General features: G+C 33.2%; 4 protein-coding genes across 4 annotated transcripts; all 4 read left to right on the top strand.

Annotated features, from left to right (window-relative positions):
- Window positions 1-3,687: 3,687 nt before the first annotated feature.
- LOC115950646 (major allergen Pru ar 1-like) lies at window positions 3,688-4,638 on the top strand. The gene is made up of 2 exons (XM_031067867.1): window positions 3,688-3,891; window positions 4,164-4,638. The coding sequence occupies exons 1-2, from the start codon at window positions 3,708-3,710 to the stop codon at window positions 4,460-4,462; spliced, it is 483 nt and encodes a 160-aa protein (XP_030923727.1). The 5' UTR covers window positions 3,688-3,707; the 3' UTR covers window positions 4,463-4,638.
- Window positions 4,639-6,965: 2,327 nt separating this feature from the next.
- LOC115950247 (major allergen Pru ar 1-like) lies at window positions 6,966-7,990 on the top strand. Its single transcript, XM_031067477.1, has 2 exons — window positions 6,966-7,235; window positions 7,536-7,990. Exons 1-2 carry the CDS (start codon window positions 7,052-7,054, stop codon window positions 7,832-7,834), a joined length of 483 nt encoding a protein of 160 aa, XP_030923337.1. The 5' UTR covers window positions 6,966-7,051; the 3' UTR covers window positions 7,835-7,990.
- A 4,069-nt stretch (window positions 7,991-12,059) lies between these two features.
- On the top strand, window positions 12,060-13,101 carry LOC115993792 (major allergen Pru ar 1-like). Its single transcript, XM_031117766.1, has 2 exons — window positions 12,060-12,321; window positions 12,522-13,101. Exons 1-2 carry the CDS (start codon window positions 12,138-12,140, stop codon window positions 12,818-12,820), a joined length of 483 nt encoding a protein of 160 aa, XP_030973626.1. The 5' UTR covers window positions 12,060-12,137; the 3' UTR covers window positions 12,821-13,101.
- A 4,225-nt stretch (window positions 13,102-17,326) lies between these two features.
- Window positions 17,327-18,330, top strand: LOC115993793 (major allergen Pru ar 1-like). Its single transcript, XM_031117767.1, has 2 exons — window positions 17,327-17,588; window positions 17,789-18,330. Exons 1-2 carry the CDS (start codon window positions 17,405-17,407, stop codon window positions 18,085-18,087), a joined length of 483 nt encoding a protein of 160 aa, XP_030973627.1. The 5' UTR covers window positions 17,327-17,404; the 3' UTR covers window positions 18,088-18,330.
- The last annotated feature ends 704 nt before the right edge of the window (window positions 18,331-19,034 follow it).

Below are 19,034 nucleotides of genomic sequence, written 5' to 3'. Positions count from 1 at the left end.
TATAAATTAAGTACCAACACATAGTGAATAAGAGAAGGGAGGAATAATTTGTACTTTTTGACCAATCTGCTAGTGTCGGGTCCTCCCAAGCTTGGCTAGCAGCTTTGTGAGGAACTACTTTCTTCTTGGTTTCTGCATTGTGCTCAATCTCACTGCTTGCAAGGGTAGCCTTTACGTTCTCAAGTGCTTCTAGTGTAATCGTTTGTGCATGTATTTGAAACAATTGTTGTGCTTGTTCAAATACAACACTTTTAATTATAAAAATATAATATTTATTGATAAAGTAAAGAAAAACAAAGATCAGAAACCATTTAATTTGATTTTGGGTAGAAATAAACCCAAAGACCCATCTGCATGATTTAATTCTCCTTTTCCTTTGGTTATAGACAGATTGGTGCTCTTCCCAATCATTAAAAAAATTGATTTCATGTCACAAAGGTATGGTGGTTTGGGGAGTGGGTGTGGCCGTGGGTCTTTGTTTTGGATGAAGGAGAAGGGGAATGGTTGAGGAAGGTCAAAGGGTTTGCATTTTGTCTCTCAAAAGTGGAGATCGGTGGTTTGGGGAGCGGGTTTAGGCGTGAGTCTTTGTTTTGGAGGTAAAAAAACATCTATGACAATTAACAATATCAAAATTTTATTAATATATATATATATATATATATATATATATGAAACAGAATGACAGCCAGTGCAAATACACAACTAAAACTACAAATACAAAACAGAGTCAACAGACTCAGGAATACCCCCAAGTTTGAGATAACCAAGAAACTTAAATATGCAATCACATTCCAATTTCAAATTCTTTCTAGAAACATATTACCAATAAATATGCAAGAAACAAAATAGAATAAAGAAAAGGTAAATACCTGACTTTCCTCGACTTGTAGTACAAAGAATCATATGTAACCCCTCCTTAATCATGTTCAGCTACAAACATGAAAAAAAGAAAAAAGAAAATGCAAGCACCTGCAACAAAAGTGAAATAAAATAGAATACCATAGAAAAATCTTAGTAGAAATAACATAAAGTAATTCACAATTGGCAAATTAACAAAGCAAAATTCACAATTCACAAAAGTTCATTGTTTTTGTTTTCCTTAACACCTAAACAGATGCTCAATTTGGTTAAGTTTGTCTGATCGTGAAAATACTTTGGAAGCTTTATATCAAGCAAATGGTGTGCGTCTATGAAAAGTGAAACTATTTTGATTCTAGGAAAGTTAACTAACCTGGGTTGGAGGAGAAAGATGAAGAAGAAGAACATGATTTATCAACTACGAAATCAGAGAAAGAAATCAAATTAAAAAAAAATTAATTTAACAAATTCTTAGGTGTAAATTAATTGAAATCAACAATAATCAAATTGAAAGCAACTCAAACATTAACGAATTAGTAAAACTAAATAAAAGTTAAAACGTTTCACAGTTATCTGATGTGATTCGTACTAACAGATTTAATCGTAAAGAGAGAAAAGAGTTACCTTCTTTGGAAGAGTCGGCAATTTGGGATAATACCTTAGAGAGAATGATAGAGAGGATTAAACCCAGATTTTGAAAGAGGGAGTGTTTTACTTTTATTGGGGATGAAACCTAGAGGTCTGCGTTAGGAATGGGTGAAGTGGTTAGAGAGAAGAAGGTTTTGGATGAGTATACTTAATAGACAGAGGGCTGAAGAGATAATCAAATGGTGGGGCTTCAAAAATAGAATGTTTAGAAACAAAATGTTTATGGGTGGCCGACAAATATAAAGCTGGAGAAGGGTGGTGCCGGAGAAGGTGGAGCTGTTGAGTTGTGGGAGAGAAGGACTGATGGTGGCCTGCGTTTTGGATTGAAGGTGAAGCCGTTGAGCTGTGATTTGCGTGTGGGGAACGGTAGAGCATGGTTTGCGTTTTGGAGGAAGGAGAAGGTAGAGCGTGTTAGGGCTTCTCTGATTTTGCGTTTAAGTTTTTTTTTTTTTTTTTTTTTGTGTTTATGATTTTTTTTTTTTAAATATTGTGCTGGCATGGAAAATTGTGAGAGTTTTAGAGGTTTCAGTTGTATATATATAGATGGGCCAATAGACATAATATTTTTATAAATTATTAGTCTCTAACCCACATGATGGGCAGCAAAATTTACCTAAAGATAATAAATATAAGCATTATAATTCATAAATTTTTTTTTCATGATTAATGTTAGGGTCATAATTTATTATAATTGGCTAATTCTTTAACAAAATGCACTTTACTTGTAATTGGGTAGATCTAAGATAGGGTTAGTACTTCAAGAAACATGTTGTTCAAGTCAAGTATTAAAGACATGAAGATTGGTCCAAGAAACAAGTGAAGAAAAGTTGTTCATTAAGTCTCGATAGCAGTTCGATCTATCAAGAATTAAGATTTCAGAATTTCTAGATCTAAAATTCGGTCCAGTCTTGTATATTTGTTTAGAGTTTCTTTTTTCACAATCTTAGACATATATAAGGCTTATTTTTTAGAGCTTTCATACATGGATACAAAGACCAAGAGACATATGATATGTACTCAAATTCTCACTTCTGAAATAGCTAAATATTAACCTAAATTAAAATGAAACCTAAGTTGAGAGAGAGAGATTAACATTATTTAGCCTTAAAAACTTACATCTAGAGCATAAAACCCTTAATGTCTATATCTTTCTTTACTATCAAACATTTTGTATATTATAATTAACCCAAATAAAGGCTCAGGGCAGTTGTAGTAGGCATAAACCTAAACTAATAATAAACAAATTATGGTTACAATACTTGAACTACAAGTAGAGGATTAGTAAGGAATAAGGAATGAATGGGAAGATATTTCTATCAAGAATTAATAGAGAGACAAAGTAGACTGAAAAAATATTCATATTAATATTTGATGGCTCCTAATAATCTCCTCTTCCGTTGCTTCTTTTTATGCACCATGGAAGCATCTTTTTTAGGTCTGAAGCTTATATTGAAGAGAAAATTACACTAAATAGATCTTATTGTTGAATGAATAGAAAATTTATTGGTGGCCTTTGTTGGCTTGTGGTAGTCTGCAGCGAGCGAGCCAGCCATCCTTGAATATTGAAAGTCAATTTTCAATATTCAAGTTGTTGCACACTGTCAAGCTTTTTAACAAAAATGGGTATCTAATTGTTTTACACGCCAAATATGTGCTTTGGTTTTACTTATAAACACAGTAACTTATTACGTGATCACTCACAAAGGGTGGTTTCAACTTTCAAGTTAGGCATTAAGCATAAGTTAGGGTCCAAATTAAAGGACTAATTAATATACAAAGTTCAAATAATCCGAGTAGAAAAATTTACATCACCTTATTTTAATTTACCATTATGCTAATTATCCCTCATGATTCCTAATTATGTTCTCTTCACATGTTTATAAGAGCTTTTTTTGTTTATAGCTAGGAAATAATTTAGGATAGTACAGCATTCAGTTGGGTTATTTTATTGAACAATTTCCAAAGGTGCTTTCTTTGACTAACCACAAATGCTTTTCTTAAAAAATTGTAATCCAATTGTTATAGTGGGGACATCTAAAAAGGAGTATTTGAAAACTCCTAAAATTCTTTGATCTAGATGGTCATATATACTCCCATACATGCAAGCAAACCTTCAGTCTATAAATACCATCCTCTAGTTCCCAACTTCTCACATCTAACAAGCTCAAAAACTAGTTCACTTCCAAATTCTTTACTTCATCATGGGTGTTTTCACTTACGAAGCCGAAACCACCACCGTTATCCCATCAGCTAGGCTATTCAAGGCCTTTGTCCTTGATGCTGACAACCTCATCCCAAAGATTGCACCACAAGCCATTAAGAGTGCTGAAATCATTGAAGGAAATGGAGGGCCAGGAACTATCAAGAAGGTTAACTTTGGCGAAGGTAAGTTTATGATAAATTATCACTTGTCCAAAAGTTTATGTGGATTAGTAATGATGAATTATAATTACTTAACTCTTATTTTAATAATTTCAATTTCTAATGTCTAAGGTGATACTTGTTTATCATTTTAATTTTAGAAGTATTTATTATATTTATTGGTTCCTATATATTTTTCAAAAACAACTAAATTAGAATGCTACTTATCTTTGTCACTTTCATGGCATGATACAAAAGAAGTAACAAGTGTTTTTTTTTTTTTGTTATATATGCAGGCAGCCAATTCAACTATGTAAAGCACAGGATTGATGAGATTGACAATGCAAACTTCACATATGGCTATAGCTTGATTGAAGGTGATGCTTTAACTGACAAACTCGAGAAAATCTCATACGAGATTAAGCTAGTGGCATCCCCAGATGGGGGATCCATCTTGAAGAGCACCAGCAAGTACCACACCAAAGGTGATCATGAGATTAAGGAAGAGCAAATCAAGGCTGGTAAAGAAAAGGCTGCGGGACTTTTCAAGGCTGTTGAAGGCTACCTTTTGGCAAATCCTGATGCCTACAACTAAAGCATGTTTTCATTTTTGAGTGTTGCCTATATCTTTGAGTTAAAGTGAATTTTTTAATATCCAGCCATTATGGCCTTGGACTTGCTAATATATAATAATACGATTTCTGGAGTTGTAATTGTCTTTCTTTTGATGTTCTAGTTTGGAAAAGTGAAATGTCAATGTTGTATCACATTGAATACATAAAATAGAAGTCATCTCAAAATCTTGATGTTACTTGCAAACAGGCTTTTTCATTAGAGTAAATGCATAGTAGCTTTATAAAGGGGATTCAAGAGAGTAGGTTATGCCATTGAATTATAAGATTCTTGACAATCTTGTACTCTTGTACTATTAGAAATTAAATGGATTCCACTTGTTAAGTGTTATCTTTTAATGACCAAAATTACCTTATAGAAATTTCATATATAATATAAAAAAATCCAATTAAGGCTAAAATTGTTGCATAATAAATTAACAAATCCTCAAATTTTGCACATGATCTCCAACAGATTTCTAACTTATCTAAATTAATTTTCATTTTTTATTGACACAAATGAGAGTATCTAGACTTTTTCAAGTATCGAAGATTATTCTCTCGGGTATATACAATCCCCCATCCTATAAGCACCATATTATTACAAAGAGAAATCTCTTGAGTGGCCCCAAGATGTGGGAAAAAGGTTTCGAATCAAAGATCTTATGGATATTATAAGGTCTTAGAAACTACTTAGCCAACCTTTTGGAGTTTTCTTTCTCACATAGTTATTGATCTACATCTTTACACAATATTTAATCAATTTCAACATTAACTTCATGTTAATTTCAACAAATTCAATAATGCATTATTGCAAAACTTGAAACTTTTCCGATTCATTTTTAAAGATATTTTTAATGTGTGAAGAAGTTAATTTAAATGAATTTGAATTAAAAATATTAGGATCTTTTATTTCAACTTTCAAGTTAAAAAACTAGCATTAAATTCATGCTCATAGGCTTATAGAAATTACAAAAAAAAAAAAAATAAAATAAAAAATAGAAACTAATTTTTTGAGTGCAGGGGCATGGGATGATGGAACTCTTTGATTCTTTGAGGCGATCCAGTCACCTAAATATAGACCTTTGGTAAAGGTTTCAAGGTTTATTTATTAATATTTTGTTGTTGTTGAGGTTTTGAGACCTTTTAGGGAAATTTTAGATGAAAAAGTTCACTATGGTCAAATTTCTTACCATAAGCATTTAGTAAATTAAAAACTAGAAGAATGTGACACCGGAATGTCTCAAATTCCAGCAAGTCCAATTTGATGCTATCCAACAAACTATCATTCCGTATTATATTCCAGCCATCTAATATTCCCATATCGGATCAGGTTGGATTTCCTCTTACAAATTTGGTATCAGAATGCCCCCCCAAAAGTAAAAGGATGGAGAAATTCTTTTATTTGCTTCTTGTTAAGCCAACATTTTAGTTTGAAATTTTGACTCAAGCAACATAACTAGAATTTTCTTAACAGAGTAACCAATGTCGTTACCAAATAGTTTTCTTAAGTAGAGTGTTAGATCTGTAGAGACGATCTCAGCCGCCTTAATAGTTTTCAATGCAATATTATTGCACATTAGTTGAGAGGTCATAACTTTGCAGTTTTCACTACATTGTCTATCTGACATGAAGCTTTCTATAATCAAATCTACATTTTCAAGATCTACATGTAGAAAAGCTTTAAATAATGATTCACAAGGTGATTCAAGGAGAAAATTGTAGGTCAAAATATTAATGATGCTTTAAGTCTTAAATTTGTGTTCCTCTATGTAAGGGTTAAATACAATCATCCACTCTACACGATAGAAGTAAATGTAATACGTACCATAAATTTCAAAATTTTGCATTTAGATACATAATTTATGTAAATGGTTTGATTAACGAGTGCTCTTAGTCCATTTGTTAATGAACTAGTTTAGGAAAATTTTAATACTACTTTTATAAGAAATATATAAAATTATAAAATAAATCAATTACTTTTATCCTTTTCCAATAAAAAGTTTCTAATATTTTTTAAACTAATATCCTTAGGACATTCATTAGCTTTTCCCTTCATTTTTATTTGTAATGTCCATCTAACAGCTAAGAAGGGTAAAAATTATCAATTTAGTGGATAACTATCTACCTCAAAACTATGATAGATCTGGTAGACAATATTCATAACACTTCCAGAAGGTGTTATCCAAATAGTCTTGTAAGGCAACACTAAGAAGTGAAAACCAAAGAGAATGCAAGAGAAATTGGTAGGCTATGATGGTCGGTGGTTGCCATTATTGAATGAAAGTTTAGGTTTTGATATCTGAAAGTAAGTTAATTACTTAAAGGTTCTTTGTCTGACTAAATGACAAATTATTTTCTTAAAAAATTATGATTCTCTATTGACAGTGGGAACATTCAAAAAGAAAACCACGTACGTGGTCACATTTTTACAAAAGGTATCATTTATTCTCAGTCTATAAATACCACCCTCTGATACTCAAGCTTGCGAACTACCTAAAGTTCAATAAACTCATCTACTCCTTTCATTCTTCATTTGATCGCTTTCATACTACTCTATCTCTAAGGCCATCATGGGTGTTTTCACTTATGAAACTGAGACCACCTCAGTCATTGCACCTGCTAAACTATTCAAGGCCTTTGTCCTTGATGCTGACAACCTCATCCCAAAGGTTGCACCTCATGCCATTAAGAGTGCTGAAATCATTGAAGGAAATGGAGGTCCCGGAACCATCAAGAAGATCACCTTTGGTGAAGGTTAGTTTCTTTATCCTGATCTCCAATGTATCATATATTTAGTATTCTAAAAGTTTGGTCTTGTACATTTATTACTGTTTTGATTTGTCCTGTATATATTTATTTCTGTTATTTTCGTTCTTCTAAATTTCAAGATTAAGGTACCAAATTATTACTTTGATATTTGGCTCTCAAAAATAAGAACTTTACCCCCAAAGTAATAAAGCGGATCAGATACAATTGCTATTATTTTTTGGCTCTCATAGCAACATATGTAGATATTGTATAGAAGTAACAAAGTGTTTTCTCTAAAATTTTCAGGTAGCCAATTCAAGTATGTGAAGCACAGAATTGATGAGGTTGACCACGTAAACTTCACATACGGCTACAGCGTGATTGAGGGTGATGCTTTGAGTGAAGTACTCGAGAAAATATCATATGAGATCAAGATTATTTCAAGTCCTAATGGAGGATCCATCTTGAAGAGCACCAGCAAGTACCACACAAAGGGTGATCATGAGATCAAGGAAGAGCAAGTTAAGGCTGGCAAAGAAAAGGCTGCGGGACTTTTCAAGGCTATTGAGAACTACCTCTCGGCACACCCTGATGCCTACAACTAAAGTTGTGTTCTGTATTTGTCCCCGCAATCATGTAGCTTTCATGTTTTATTTTTAGCAAATACTGCCTTTGGGCTTGCTAATAAAGGACTTCGCTGTTATAAATTGTGATTCTTGTGATGTTCTAGCTGGAACAGTTAAGAGTGAATGTCTTTTTACCCTTTGAATACATAAATGTAATGAAATCATCTTGAAATCAAAGTATTGCTTGCAAATGATGGGTGCATGACTGTTTTTTTTGTTTATTGTTTTCCCTTTCAACAACTGGGTGTGAATTTTAGACTTTAGTGGGATTTGTATTTTATAATGGCCAAAGCCTTGTTGGAGTGTACAAACATTACAACGTTAGGAAGGACTAACCACATTATGCTATACTCCAAAAGAATTAATTAGGTTATAATTAGGATTTTTTGTAATCATTACTATAATCAATATCTACCTAATATTTTCTCCTCAAAAAAAAAAAAAAAAAAAAACCTACCTAATATATAAACATTTGATGTGATCAACACGCCCATGAAACACACTTATTTAACCCAATCTAATATTTAATCCATTTGGGGTATCAGTTTAACTTATATTTTTAAGAAAAAACGATTTGTAAAATTAAAAAAAAAAAAAAAAAGCATTTGAATAAACACTATGCTTCACCGTTGTCCAAAAATTACCTTTAGTTTAAAATTTTGCAAAAACCGCTTTTTGATATGATATACCAGGTGCTTCAATATATATATATTTTTTGGGCAAAGGAAGTTTTCTTTGTAACTTATAAATAATTTTGAAACTCATTGAGGTGCTACTCTGGTGGCTATTAATAGATTACAACACGTACACCTTGACATAGGACCATCGTTGGCGCTTGGGGAAAAGGTGAATTTAAATACACTATTCACAAGTTGATGCTTAAGCATGTTGTGAATTTAGGCATGTTGCTAGAGTTTTTCTTGCTATGCAGCAAATAACAATGTCATCAACGGTGTGTGCGCTTTTGGAGTGCGGTAAATGACAATGTCATCAAGGATGCATGCATTAGGAGCTGGGATAAGTGTTGCATTGCATCGCATAGGAAAACCCAAAAAAGCTATAAGGAAAGGGTGAAGCAAAACTCCCTTTTATTATGTTTATTAGTTGTGCTAGGGGAGGGGTGGGGGGTGGTGGACTTGTTACTAAAGTGTTGTTTAATTTCCACATATGGTTTGTTGCTTTTGTAGCTTTTCTTAGTGACTGCAAATTAAAAAAAAAAAAAAAGAAGAAGAAGAAGCTGGTTCTCCAATCATTTCTTCTTCGGCTGCTTCTTATTATATATGTATAATTAAAGAATCTTTTTAGGTTTGAAGATTTATGAAGTCATAGAAGAGAAAAATATAAAAATAAGACCTGTATTTGAATAAATAGAAGATTTATTAATTGGACAGGCCTTTTCTGGCTAGCGGCAGTCAGTAGCCATCATTGAATCAAAATTTTATTTTCCTTATAAAAAAAAATTATTTTCAAGTGTTAGAGAATTGCACAATAATGTACGGAATTGAGTCCAAATCTTCTATTTTACTTTTTATATATTACTTTATACTCCATTTATAAAAACTTACCGTATATCAGTCTATTTCATTAAATTTTATTATAATGACTTTTCCTATTTTAACTATCTAAAATAAAATGAAAAAGCCCAACACCTCCTGCCACCACGACCACTCCACCACGGCACCAGCCACTGACAACATCAATATCATCGGACATGTCACGGACAGCCACTGTTGCCTGGGTTAATTCGATAAATTGGTTTTTCTTTGTTGTTAGGATTTTATGATTTTTGCTTGGGTTTGAAAGATGGGTTTCGGCATGGGTCCGGTGGGTCGTTTTTGATTATCAATACTAAAAGCTAGTTTTTCCAAGAAAGACACTGGCTCCCTTGTTTGTTCTTTGCAGTAACTCCATTCCAGTACTTAAGGATGGAGGAATGGAGTTGTTTAGGTTAAGGCATGAAAATGAAAATGGTCTGTGTGGAAGTTTTATAAGCACTATTTCTTGAAGTCTCATTTGCTGGCATAACTCAGATACCTCCTAGTCCTTATTCTAGATTCTAGATTTTAGATATGGTGGATTTGGCGTTTGAGCGGGCCACGAGATGTGGATTTATAAACTTTATAATAGTAAAAACCAAACACTGATAGACTAGAAATCAGATCTAAGAATGAAAGGAATCAAACTCTCAATAAAACAAAAAATTAAATAAAAGGAGCGGCGAATCAGAAAGTCGTCCCTGAAAAAAGTGAAGTAGAGGAAATTCCAAAACGGTTCAGACCAGCGATATTGACGGGTCAGTGGCCGGCACCCGCAAAGATTGGTAGTGGGGTGGTGGTGGGGGAGGTGTTGCCTTTTTTATTATATTTTAGATAGTTAACATAGGAAAAGTCATAATAATAGAATTTAATCCTCTTTTGTGCATCAAGGAAGTGATGGTCTCATGTGGGTCTATTCCAATAATGGCTTATTCTCAATCCAAGCTGCCTATCTTCTTGCAAGGGGTTTAAACCCCCTGAACCTGGATACTTACTCATTTAAATGGGTTTGGAAGTCTGAGACTTTGCCAAAGATCCATTTCCTTATTTGGCTTTGTCTTCATGATAGTCTTCCTACAGCTCAAGTGCTGGGTTCAAGAGGTTTAAGCCTTGATCCTCTATGTAAATTGTGTTACAAGCATAATGAAACTATAGAGCACTTATTCAGGAGCTATGAGGTTGCTCACCAATTCTGGTCGCAGCTACAAGTGCCCCATTGCACCAAAAATTCATTCACTCTTCCCTTTAAAGCTTGGTTGGAAGTCAATTGTAATGATGGTATGAATGTCTCTGTTAAAGGAATTCCTTGGAAGGTGCTGTTTCCTATGGGATTGTGGCATTTATGGACTCACAGAAACAATTTCCTTTTTAGAACTGGTGTTGTGGATCCTCAGATATGGAGAAAATGCATTCAAGCCGGTGCTGAATTTTTCGCTATTGGGTTTGCTTCTAAGATCAAACAACAAAAATCCATTGTTCCTGTGGGTTGGGAGAAGCCACCGAGGGGTTGGTTGAAACTCAATACCGATGGTTCAGCTATGAGGAATCTAGAAAGAGCTGGTGGAGGGGGGTTAATTAGAGATCATGATGGGGCTTGGCTGAAAGGTTTTGCAAGAGGTCTTGGGTTCACTAATAGTGCCTTGGCTGAGCTATGGGCACTTAGAGATGGGCTGCTGCTAGCCAAGGAAATGGGCATTCAGCAACTTATAATAGAACTTGATGCTTTAAGCATTGTTATTCTAATGAACAATGAATCTGAAAACCTCTTAATGGAGCCTCTCTTTTCTGATTGCAGGAGCCTCTTGAAGGAAATTCCAAACAAGTGCGTGATCCATGCATTCCGGGAAGCAAACCAATGCGCTGATGCATTGGCTAAAATAGGAGCGTAATCTTTGTAAAGTTTTGTTACTTTTTATAACCTACCGCTGTGGTGGAGGATATATTAGCTTTTGACAAGGCTAATTTACGTTGTAATAGACTTGTGAATTCCTAAGTTAATGTTTAATCATGTTTTACCGAAAAAAAAAAAAGAAAAAGAATTTAATCAAATAGGTTAATGTGTGGTAAGTTTTTATAAGTGAAGTATAAAGTGACACATAAAAAGTAGGACATAAAATTTGGACTCGTACGGAACTTAGAATACAATTCAAGCTTTTTATTAACAAAATGGGTATCTTTTCCTTCTAAAAATAAAGGTATCTAATTGTTTAATATGACAAACATATGCATTAATTAGTACTTTTACATATAAACACCGAACGTGATAATAACAAAGGGCGATTTCACTCATTGCATTAATTATCAAGCGCAGAAAGTAGTACTCCTAAAGTTGAAGTAAATTTTATTTTATCCCTCATTTTATAATTTACTTGTATGGTCAATAGTTCATCAAAAAACTTGTATGGTCAATATTAACAACTGTACAGCATTTGGAATCAACTGGGTTATTTACTTATTTTATCAAACAATTTTTAAGGGTGCTTTCTTTGACTAAACTACAAATCCTTTTCCTAGATAATTTTGTCCTGTTGTCATAGTGGGAACATCCAAAAAGAGTGTTTGAAAACTCAAAAAATTCTTCAATCTAGAAGGGTAGACTAGACTCCCATACATTCAAGCTAACCTTGAGCCTCAGTCTATAAATACCATCCTCAAGTTCTTAACTTCTCACATCTAGCAAGCTCAAACTAGTACGACTAATCCTCATTATTCTTCCTTTGTTTACTTCCAAACTCTTTTAGGTCATCATGGGTGTTTTCACTTACGAAGCCGAGACCACCACTGGTATTTCACCCGCTAGGCTATTCAAGGCCTTTATTCTTGATGCTGACAACCTCATACCAAAGATTGCACCACAGGCCATTAAAAGTGCTGAAATCATTGAAGGAAATGGAGGACCAGGAACCATCAAGAAGATTACCTTTGGCGAAGGTTAGTTCCTATAATAATCTCTTAAGATAATATTAATTTGTTTAGCATCTTAGAAGTGCTAGTCTTATTGTTGAGAAAATTTTACTATGGAGTTGCTATATATACTTTTACAAGTACCAACAATATAATACTTGTATATTTTTCGCTTTGATAGCATCATATGACAGTAGAAGTAACACATATTTTTATATATTTTGCAGGTAGTCAATTCAACTATGTGAAGCACAGGATTGATGAGATTGACGATGTAAACTTCACATATAGCTACAGCTTGATTGAAGGTGATGCTTTGACTGACATAATTGAGAAAATCTTATATGAGATCAAGCTAGTGGCATCACCTGATGGAGGATCCACCTTGAAGAGCACCAGCAAGTACCATACCAAAGGTGACCACGACATCAAGGAAGAGCAAATCAAAGCTGGAAAAGAAAAGGCTGCAGGACTTTTCAAGGCTGTTGAAGGCTACCTCTTGGCAAATCCTGATGCCTATAACTAAAGCTTGTTTTCATTCTTGAGTGTTCCCTCTGTCATGAGTCATGACTTCATGAGTTGAAGTCCGCTTTATTTTTATTTATTTTTTCTTTTTTATGATATCCAGCAAATATGGTTTTGGGGTTGCAATTAAAAATAATACTGTTTTTGGTGTTGTAATCGTGTACTTGGAACTTGGAAGAGTGAAAAGTCAACGCTGTATTTTTTTTTTTTTTTTTGAGAAATAATGATGTATCATTTTGAATACATATTATGGAAGTCATTGGAAAATCATAACGGTGCTTGCAAAATATATAACGTGTTTTTTGAAAATTGTTGGTAGTGTTATCGACGTTGCAATTATTATTATTATTATTATTATTATTTTTATGAAATGCGATTATTATTATTTAAGCTTATATGTCATTTGTCTTCCAATTTGGCCAAACGAACATGTTAGAGCATCCACATCAGTGCTTCTAAAATCTTGTATAATAGAAAAAGACACAACTTTTACACATTTTGTCTCAAAATTGCTCCACATCAGTGCTTCTAAAATTATGTATAATCTTGTATATTTATCCACTAGCTATAGTAATCGTGTATATATACACGGTTACTGTAGTATGTGTATATAATATTTTAATAATTTCTACTTCGTTTTTATTTATTTATTTATTTTTATTTTTTATTTTTCTCTCTTCTCCATCTGCAAAACTAACTCTCCATCGTCATGTTCTTTCTTCCCCTGATACACACACTCCCACAGACACAAAATCAGAAATCAACTACAAACATCAAAAATCAACCACAAAATCGACAACAAAATTAACCATTAGAACAAAATCGTTGGATTGGTGATCGGTGATTGTGGATCGTGGATTGGAGAGGCGATTTGGATCGGTGATGTGGATCGATGTTAATGGAGATTGGTGATGGGTTGATGTGGATCAGTGTTGAGGGAGATCGGTGATGGGTTGACGGAGATTGGTGTTGATGGAGATCGGTTTTAATGGAGATCGGTGTTGATGGAGTGCTTGTGATGGGTTGATGGAGATCGATGTTGATGGAGATCAGTTTTGTGGATTGACGGAGATTGGTGTTGATGGAGTGCTTGTGATGGTGCTTCTGGGTTAACGGAGATCGGTGGATTGGAGAAGCGTTGTGGTGCTTGTGATGGCTGTAGTGTTGATGGAGTTCTTGCTCTGGTGCTTCTGGGTTTTGAATGTGAGAGAAAGAAGAAGAAAGAAGAGGAAGAAAAGAAAGAGGAAATGGCAAAGATAAGGAAAAAGAAAGAAGAAGAAAGAAAAGGAAGTATTGGAAAAAGAAACGGGTAGGTAAAATAATATTAAAAAAAGAATAAAAAAATATTATTTATATCAAATATAGTGTATAATAGATGGACTGATGTGGGTATTTTGTAAAATTGATTATGTAAAATAGAAAAAGTAGATTTTTGGTGTAAAATAGCCAGAATCTTTTGCATCCACTGATGTGGTTGCTCTTAGGTAAGATAATTTGATAAAATCAATAGTAAATCATGCTAGGGGTAGCAGTGCTTTTCAGAATATATCTTATATATATATATATTTATATTATTGTACATTTTAGCAATACACATTGGGAGTTGGGACTTGGGAGCATGGTCAAAATCATTTGGAAAACCATGTCATTTAAAAGGAAATGGTTGAATTCTAGTTTGGACCCACGCGTAATTAACTAAATAGCAGATATATTGATGGATTTCATGTAAATAATGGATTCTACGCACAAGCAAATATCAACCCCGGTTATGGGCTCACCAAATCGGAAGTAATAAATATGATAAACAATAAAATGAATTCGTGGTCAAGGTGAGAAAAAAGGTTTCCTCCATCTGAAATGAATCAATTTATGATTTATATTAAATATTATAAATCTAAAAATGTATCTACTATCTTAATATTTAAAATTTTTAAATGATGTGACACTTTACACATTATTATTTTTTGAGTAAACAATAATACTTATTAGAATACACATGAAAATTGTAATATTAGTATTTTAAACTGGGTTATAATACATTATAAAATCAGAGTACAACTACAATAGGGCATAACTACACTTTATACATTATTAGATTCAAGGGATGAAATATGAATCATGAAAATTCATCATGGTCGTCCACTTTAATGGAGAACCTTGTGTCATTAGTAGACCATCAAGGAAAAAGATGCAATCATTCAAGCACATTCAACACATTAATGATGACCATTACTTATCGACCTTAGACTCCAATCAAGACAGAAACCATTACACACCGGGAAATGACCACCTACAATTATGTATATGAAGACATTTATGAGCACAAAAGCTACCCAAGCTACCTATGAAAGGGGCAATCTGTCCATTTGCTAAGGTATGAGAAAAATACTACAAAATAATATCTGCATACATTATACATAGATGAAGACTAACTTAAGTATCGGAGGCTTTCTGTCGGGCACATCTTGGTGGTTTTTCTGATCAACTTACTTTTTCTTGTAGAATTTTATAGAATTCTAAAAGACATTCTAGAGCTCCAGATTTTGATGAGTAACCCAATTGGTGATTTTTTGGCATCAACAAAATAAATACACATTGACATAGAACCACCATGGGTACTTGGTGAAAAAGTGGATTTGAGTGTACTAATCACAAGTTAACGCTTAAGCATATGGTGGTTTCGGGCGTGTTGCTAGAATTTTTTCTTGTTATTTTGGGCTTTAAGGTTGACACTACAAGTTGTTGAGTATGAACATGTGCCAATATGTTGTACTACAACTTCAATTGAAATCTCCCCCAACAATCCATATCATAGTAGATGGTGGTCTTTCTGTCCAACTCTACACTATTTCCCTTTGCTCGCCCTCCCTCTCCCCTCATTCCAAAGGACCATAAATGACAATGTCATAAAAAATGCATGCATTAGGAGTTAGGATAAGTGCTGCATCGCATAGGCAAAGTTTAAAATGGAAAAAAAAATATATATGGTAAATTGTAATTTTTTTTTGAGAGATAATTACAACATACTACTAATCCTACAGCTTGAACCCTTTCCACCCTAAACCCCCAAGCACTTTGTACATGGAGAGGTGCCAATTCAGCTATAAGGCCTTTGGCATATGGTAAATTGTAATTTGTAGAACATAAAGTAGAATACAAAAAATAGTACAGAGGATTTGTATTCGTTTTAATTTTTTATACATCTTATGATATTTGGACACTGAGTTCAAGCCCCATTAGCCCCCTTTCCCCAATTTGCCTAGGGGGAAAAAACTTGCTACTAAGTGTTGTTTAATTTCCGCATATGGTTTGTTGCTTTTGTAGCTTTTCTAAGCATTTGGAAATTAAAATCATATATATGAAAAAATATTTTCATTAGGTGGCTCTCTAATCATTCGTTAATATATATATATATATATATATATTAGGCTCTCTAATAATTTCTTCTTCGGCTTCTTCTTTTTTATATATGTATTATTAAAGAATCTTTTTAGGTCTGAAAATTTGTGAAGTCATAGAAGCGAAAAAAATAAAAATAAAACCTGTATTTGAATAAATAGAAGATTTATTGGACCGGCCTTTTTTTGCTAGCGGCAGTCCGCAGCCATCGTTGAATCAAATTTTATTCTCAAGTGTAGGAGAATTGCACAGTGGTGTACGGTACTAGTCAAGCTTTTTAACAAAATGGGTATATTCCCTTAAAAAAAAAAAGTATATAATTGTTTTATGTGACAAACATATGCATTAGTACTTTTACATGTAAACACCGAACATGATAATACATGGATCTAAATCTATAATAACAAAGGGCGATTTCACTCATTAATTGCACTAATTATTTAGCGCAGAAAGTAGTACTCCTAAAGTTGTGGTGGAAAAAGTTTTGATCCCTCACTTTACACTCTATTGGTTTCGATGGAAAACCTTGTGTAAAGATAGTTTTCTGTGTTTTTCAGTATTTGGTAGCATAAAAAAAAGATGAGTTAAAGGAAAACTATCTTTGGTCAACATAAAAGTATGATTTATTTTTAGACATTGTTTTCCAATAATTTTTTTTGGAAAACAACTCTATCTCACAGCAAGCTAAATAAGGGAAGTTATGAGATTGTTTTTCAACTCATTTAAAGTTGCTACCAAATAATGATAAATGAGATAGTTTTATAGAAAATAATTTTTGAAAAATGACTCATTTTCTAGAAGACATCATTACTGAAACAAACAGAGCGTTATAATTTACTTGTAAGGTCAACATTAACGACTGTACAGCATTTGGAATCAATTGGGTTATTTACTTATTTTATCAAACAATTTTTGAGGGTGCTTTCTTTGACCAACTACAAATTCTTTTCCTAGATAATTTTGTCCTGTTGTCATAGTGGGAACATCCAAAAAGAGTGTTTGAAAACTCAAAAAATTCTTCAATCTAGAAGGGTAGACTCCCATACATGCAAGCTAACCTTGAGCCTCGATCAATCTATAAATACCATCCTCCAGTTCTTAACTTCTCACATCTAGCAAGCTCAGACTAGTACGACTAATCCTCATTATTCTTCCTTTGTTTACTTCCAAACTCTTTTAGGTCATCATGGGTGTTTTCACTTACGAAGCCGAGACCACCACTGGTATTTCACCAGCTAGGCTATTCAAGGCCTTTATTCTTGATGCTGACAACCTCATCCCAAAGATTGCACCACAGGCCATTAAGAGTGCTGAAATTATTGAAGGAAATGGAGGACCAGGAACCATCAAGAAGATTACCTTTGGCGAAGGCTAGTTCCTATAATAATCTCTTAAGATAATATTAATTTGTTTAGCATCTTAGAAGTGCTAGTCTTATTGTTGAGAAAATTTTACTATGGAGTTGCTATATATACTTTTACAAGTACCAACAATATAATACTTGTATATTTTTCGCTTTGATAGCATCATATGATAGTAGAAGTAACACATATTTTTATATATTTTGCAGGTAGTCAATTCAACTATGTGAAGCACAGAATTGATGAGATTGACCATGTAAACTTCACATATAGCTACAGCTTGATTGAAGGTGATGCTTTGACTGACATAATTGAGAAAATCTCATATGAGATCAAGCTAGTGGCATCACCTGATGGAGGATCCATCTTGAAGAGCACCAGCAAGTACCACACCAAAGGTGACCACGAGATCAAGGAAGAACAAATCAAAGCTGGAAAAGAAAAGGCTGCAGGACTTTTCAAGGCTGTTGAAGGCTACCTCTTGGCAAATCCTGATGCCTATAACTAAAGCTTGTTTTCATTCTTGAGTGTTCCCTCTGTCATGACTTCATGAGTTAAAGTTCACTTTATTTTTATTTATTTTTTCTTTTTTAAGATATCCAGCAAATATGGTTTTGGGGTTGCAATTAAAAATAATACTGTTTTTGGTGTTGTAATCGTGTACTTGGAAGAGTGAAATGTCAATGCTGTATCATTTTTTTTTATTGAGAAATAATGCTGTATCATTAATTTTGAATACATGTAATGGAAGTCATTGGAAAATCATAACGGTGCTTGCAAAAGATTGGTCGTTGGTGCATAAAAAATAACATATTTTTTGAAAATTGTTGGTAGTATTATCGACATTGCAATTATTATTATTATTATTTAAGCTTATATGTCATTTGTCTTCCAATTTGGCCAAACGAACATGTTAGGTAAGATAATTTGATAAAATCAATAGTAAATCGCAGTGCTTTTCAGAATATCTTTTTTTTTTTGTTTTTTTTGGATAGGAAATTCATGAATATCTTTATATATATATATATATATATATATATATATATATTATAGTACATTTTAGCAATACACATTGGGAGTTGGGAGCGTGGTCTAAATCATTTGGAAAAGCATGTCTTGTAAAAGGAAATGGTTGAATTCTAGTTTGGACGTAGTTAACTAAATAGCAGATATAGTGATGGATTTCGTGTATATAATGGATTCTACACAAAAGCAAAATATCAACGCCGGTTATGGGCATACCAAATCGGAACTAATAAATATGAAAAACAATAAAATGAATTTGTGGTTAAGGTGAGAAAAAATATTTCCTCCATCTAAAATGAATTAATTTTATGATTTAGATTAAATATTATAGATTTAAAAATGTATATAATATAGCATCATTCCAAATATGACATTTTATACCTTACTGAATTTAAGAGATGAAATATGAATCATAAAATGGATTCTTTT

Source organism: Quercus lobata, chromosome 6 (genome assembly GCF_001633185.2).
Source record: "Quercus lobata isolate SW786 chromosome 6, ValleyOak3.0 Primary Assembly, whole genome shotgun sequence".
Classification (NCBI taxonomy): Eukaryota; Viridiplantae; Streptophyta; class Magnoliopsida; order Fagales; family Fagaceae; genus Quercus; species Quercus lobata.
This window is presented reverse-complemented; position numbering and strand designations above follow the sequence as displayed.

Coding starts and splice junctions, on each gene's coding strand:
- LOC115950646 (XM_031067867.1), top strand. CDS start 3,708: ATGGGTGTTTTCACTTACGAAGCCGAAACCACCACCGTTATCCCATCA. Junction 3,892..4,163: donor GAAGGTTAACTTTGGCGAAG/GTAAGTTTATGA, acceptor TTATATATGCAG/GCAGCCAATTCAACTATGTA.
- LOC115950247 (XM_031067477.1), top strand. CDS start 7,052: ATGGGTGTTTTCACTTATGAAACTGAGACCACCTCAGTCATTGCACCT. Junction 7,236..7,535: donor GAAGATCACCTTTGGTGAAG/GTTAGTTTCTTT, acceptor TAAAATTTTCAG/GTAGCCAATTCAAGTATGTG.
- LOC115993792 (XM_031117766.1), top strand. CDS start 12,138: ATGGGTGTTTTCACTTACGAAGCCGAGACCACCACTGGTATTTCACCC. Junction 12,322..12,521: donor GAAGATTACCTTTGGCGAAG/GTTAGTTCCTAT, acceptor TATATTTTGCAG/GTAGTCAATTCAACTATGTG.
- LOC115993793 (XM_031117767.1), top strand. CDS start 17,405: ATGGGTGTTTTCACTTACGAAGCCGAGACCACCACTGGTATTTCACCA. Junction 17,589..17,788: donor GAAGATTACCTTTGGCGAAG/GCTAGTTCCTAT, acceptor TATATTTTGCAG/GTAGTCAATTCAACTATGTG.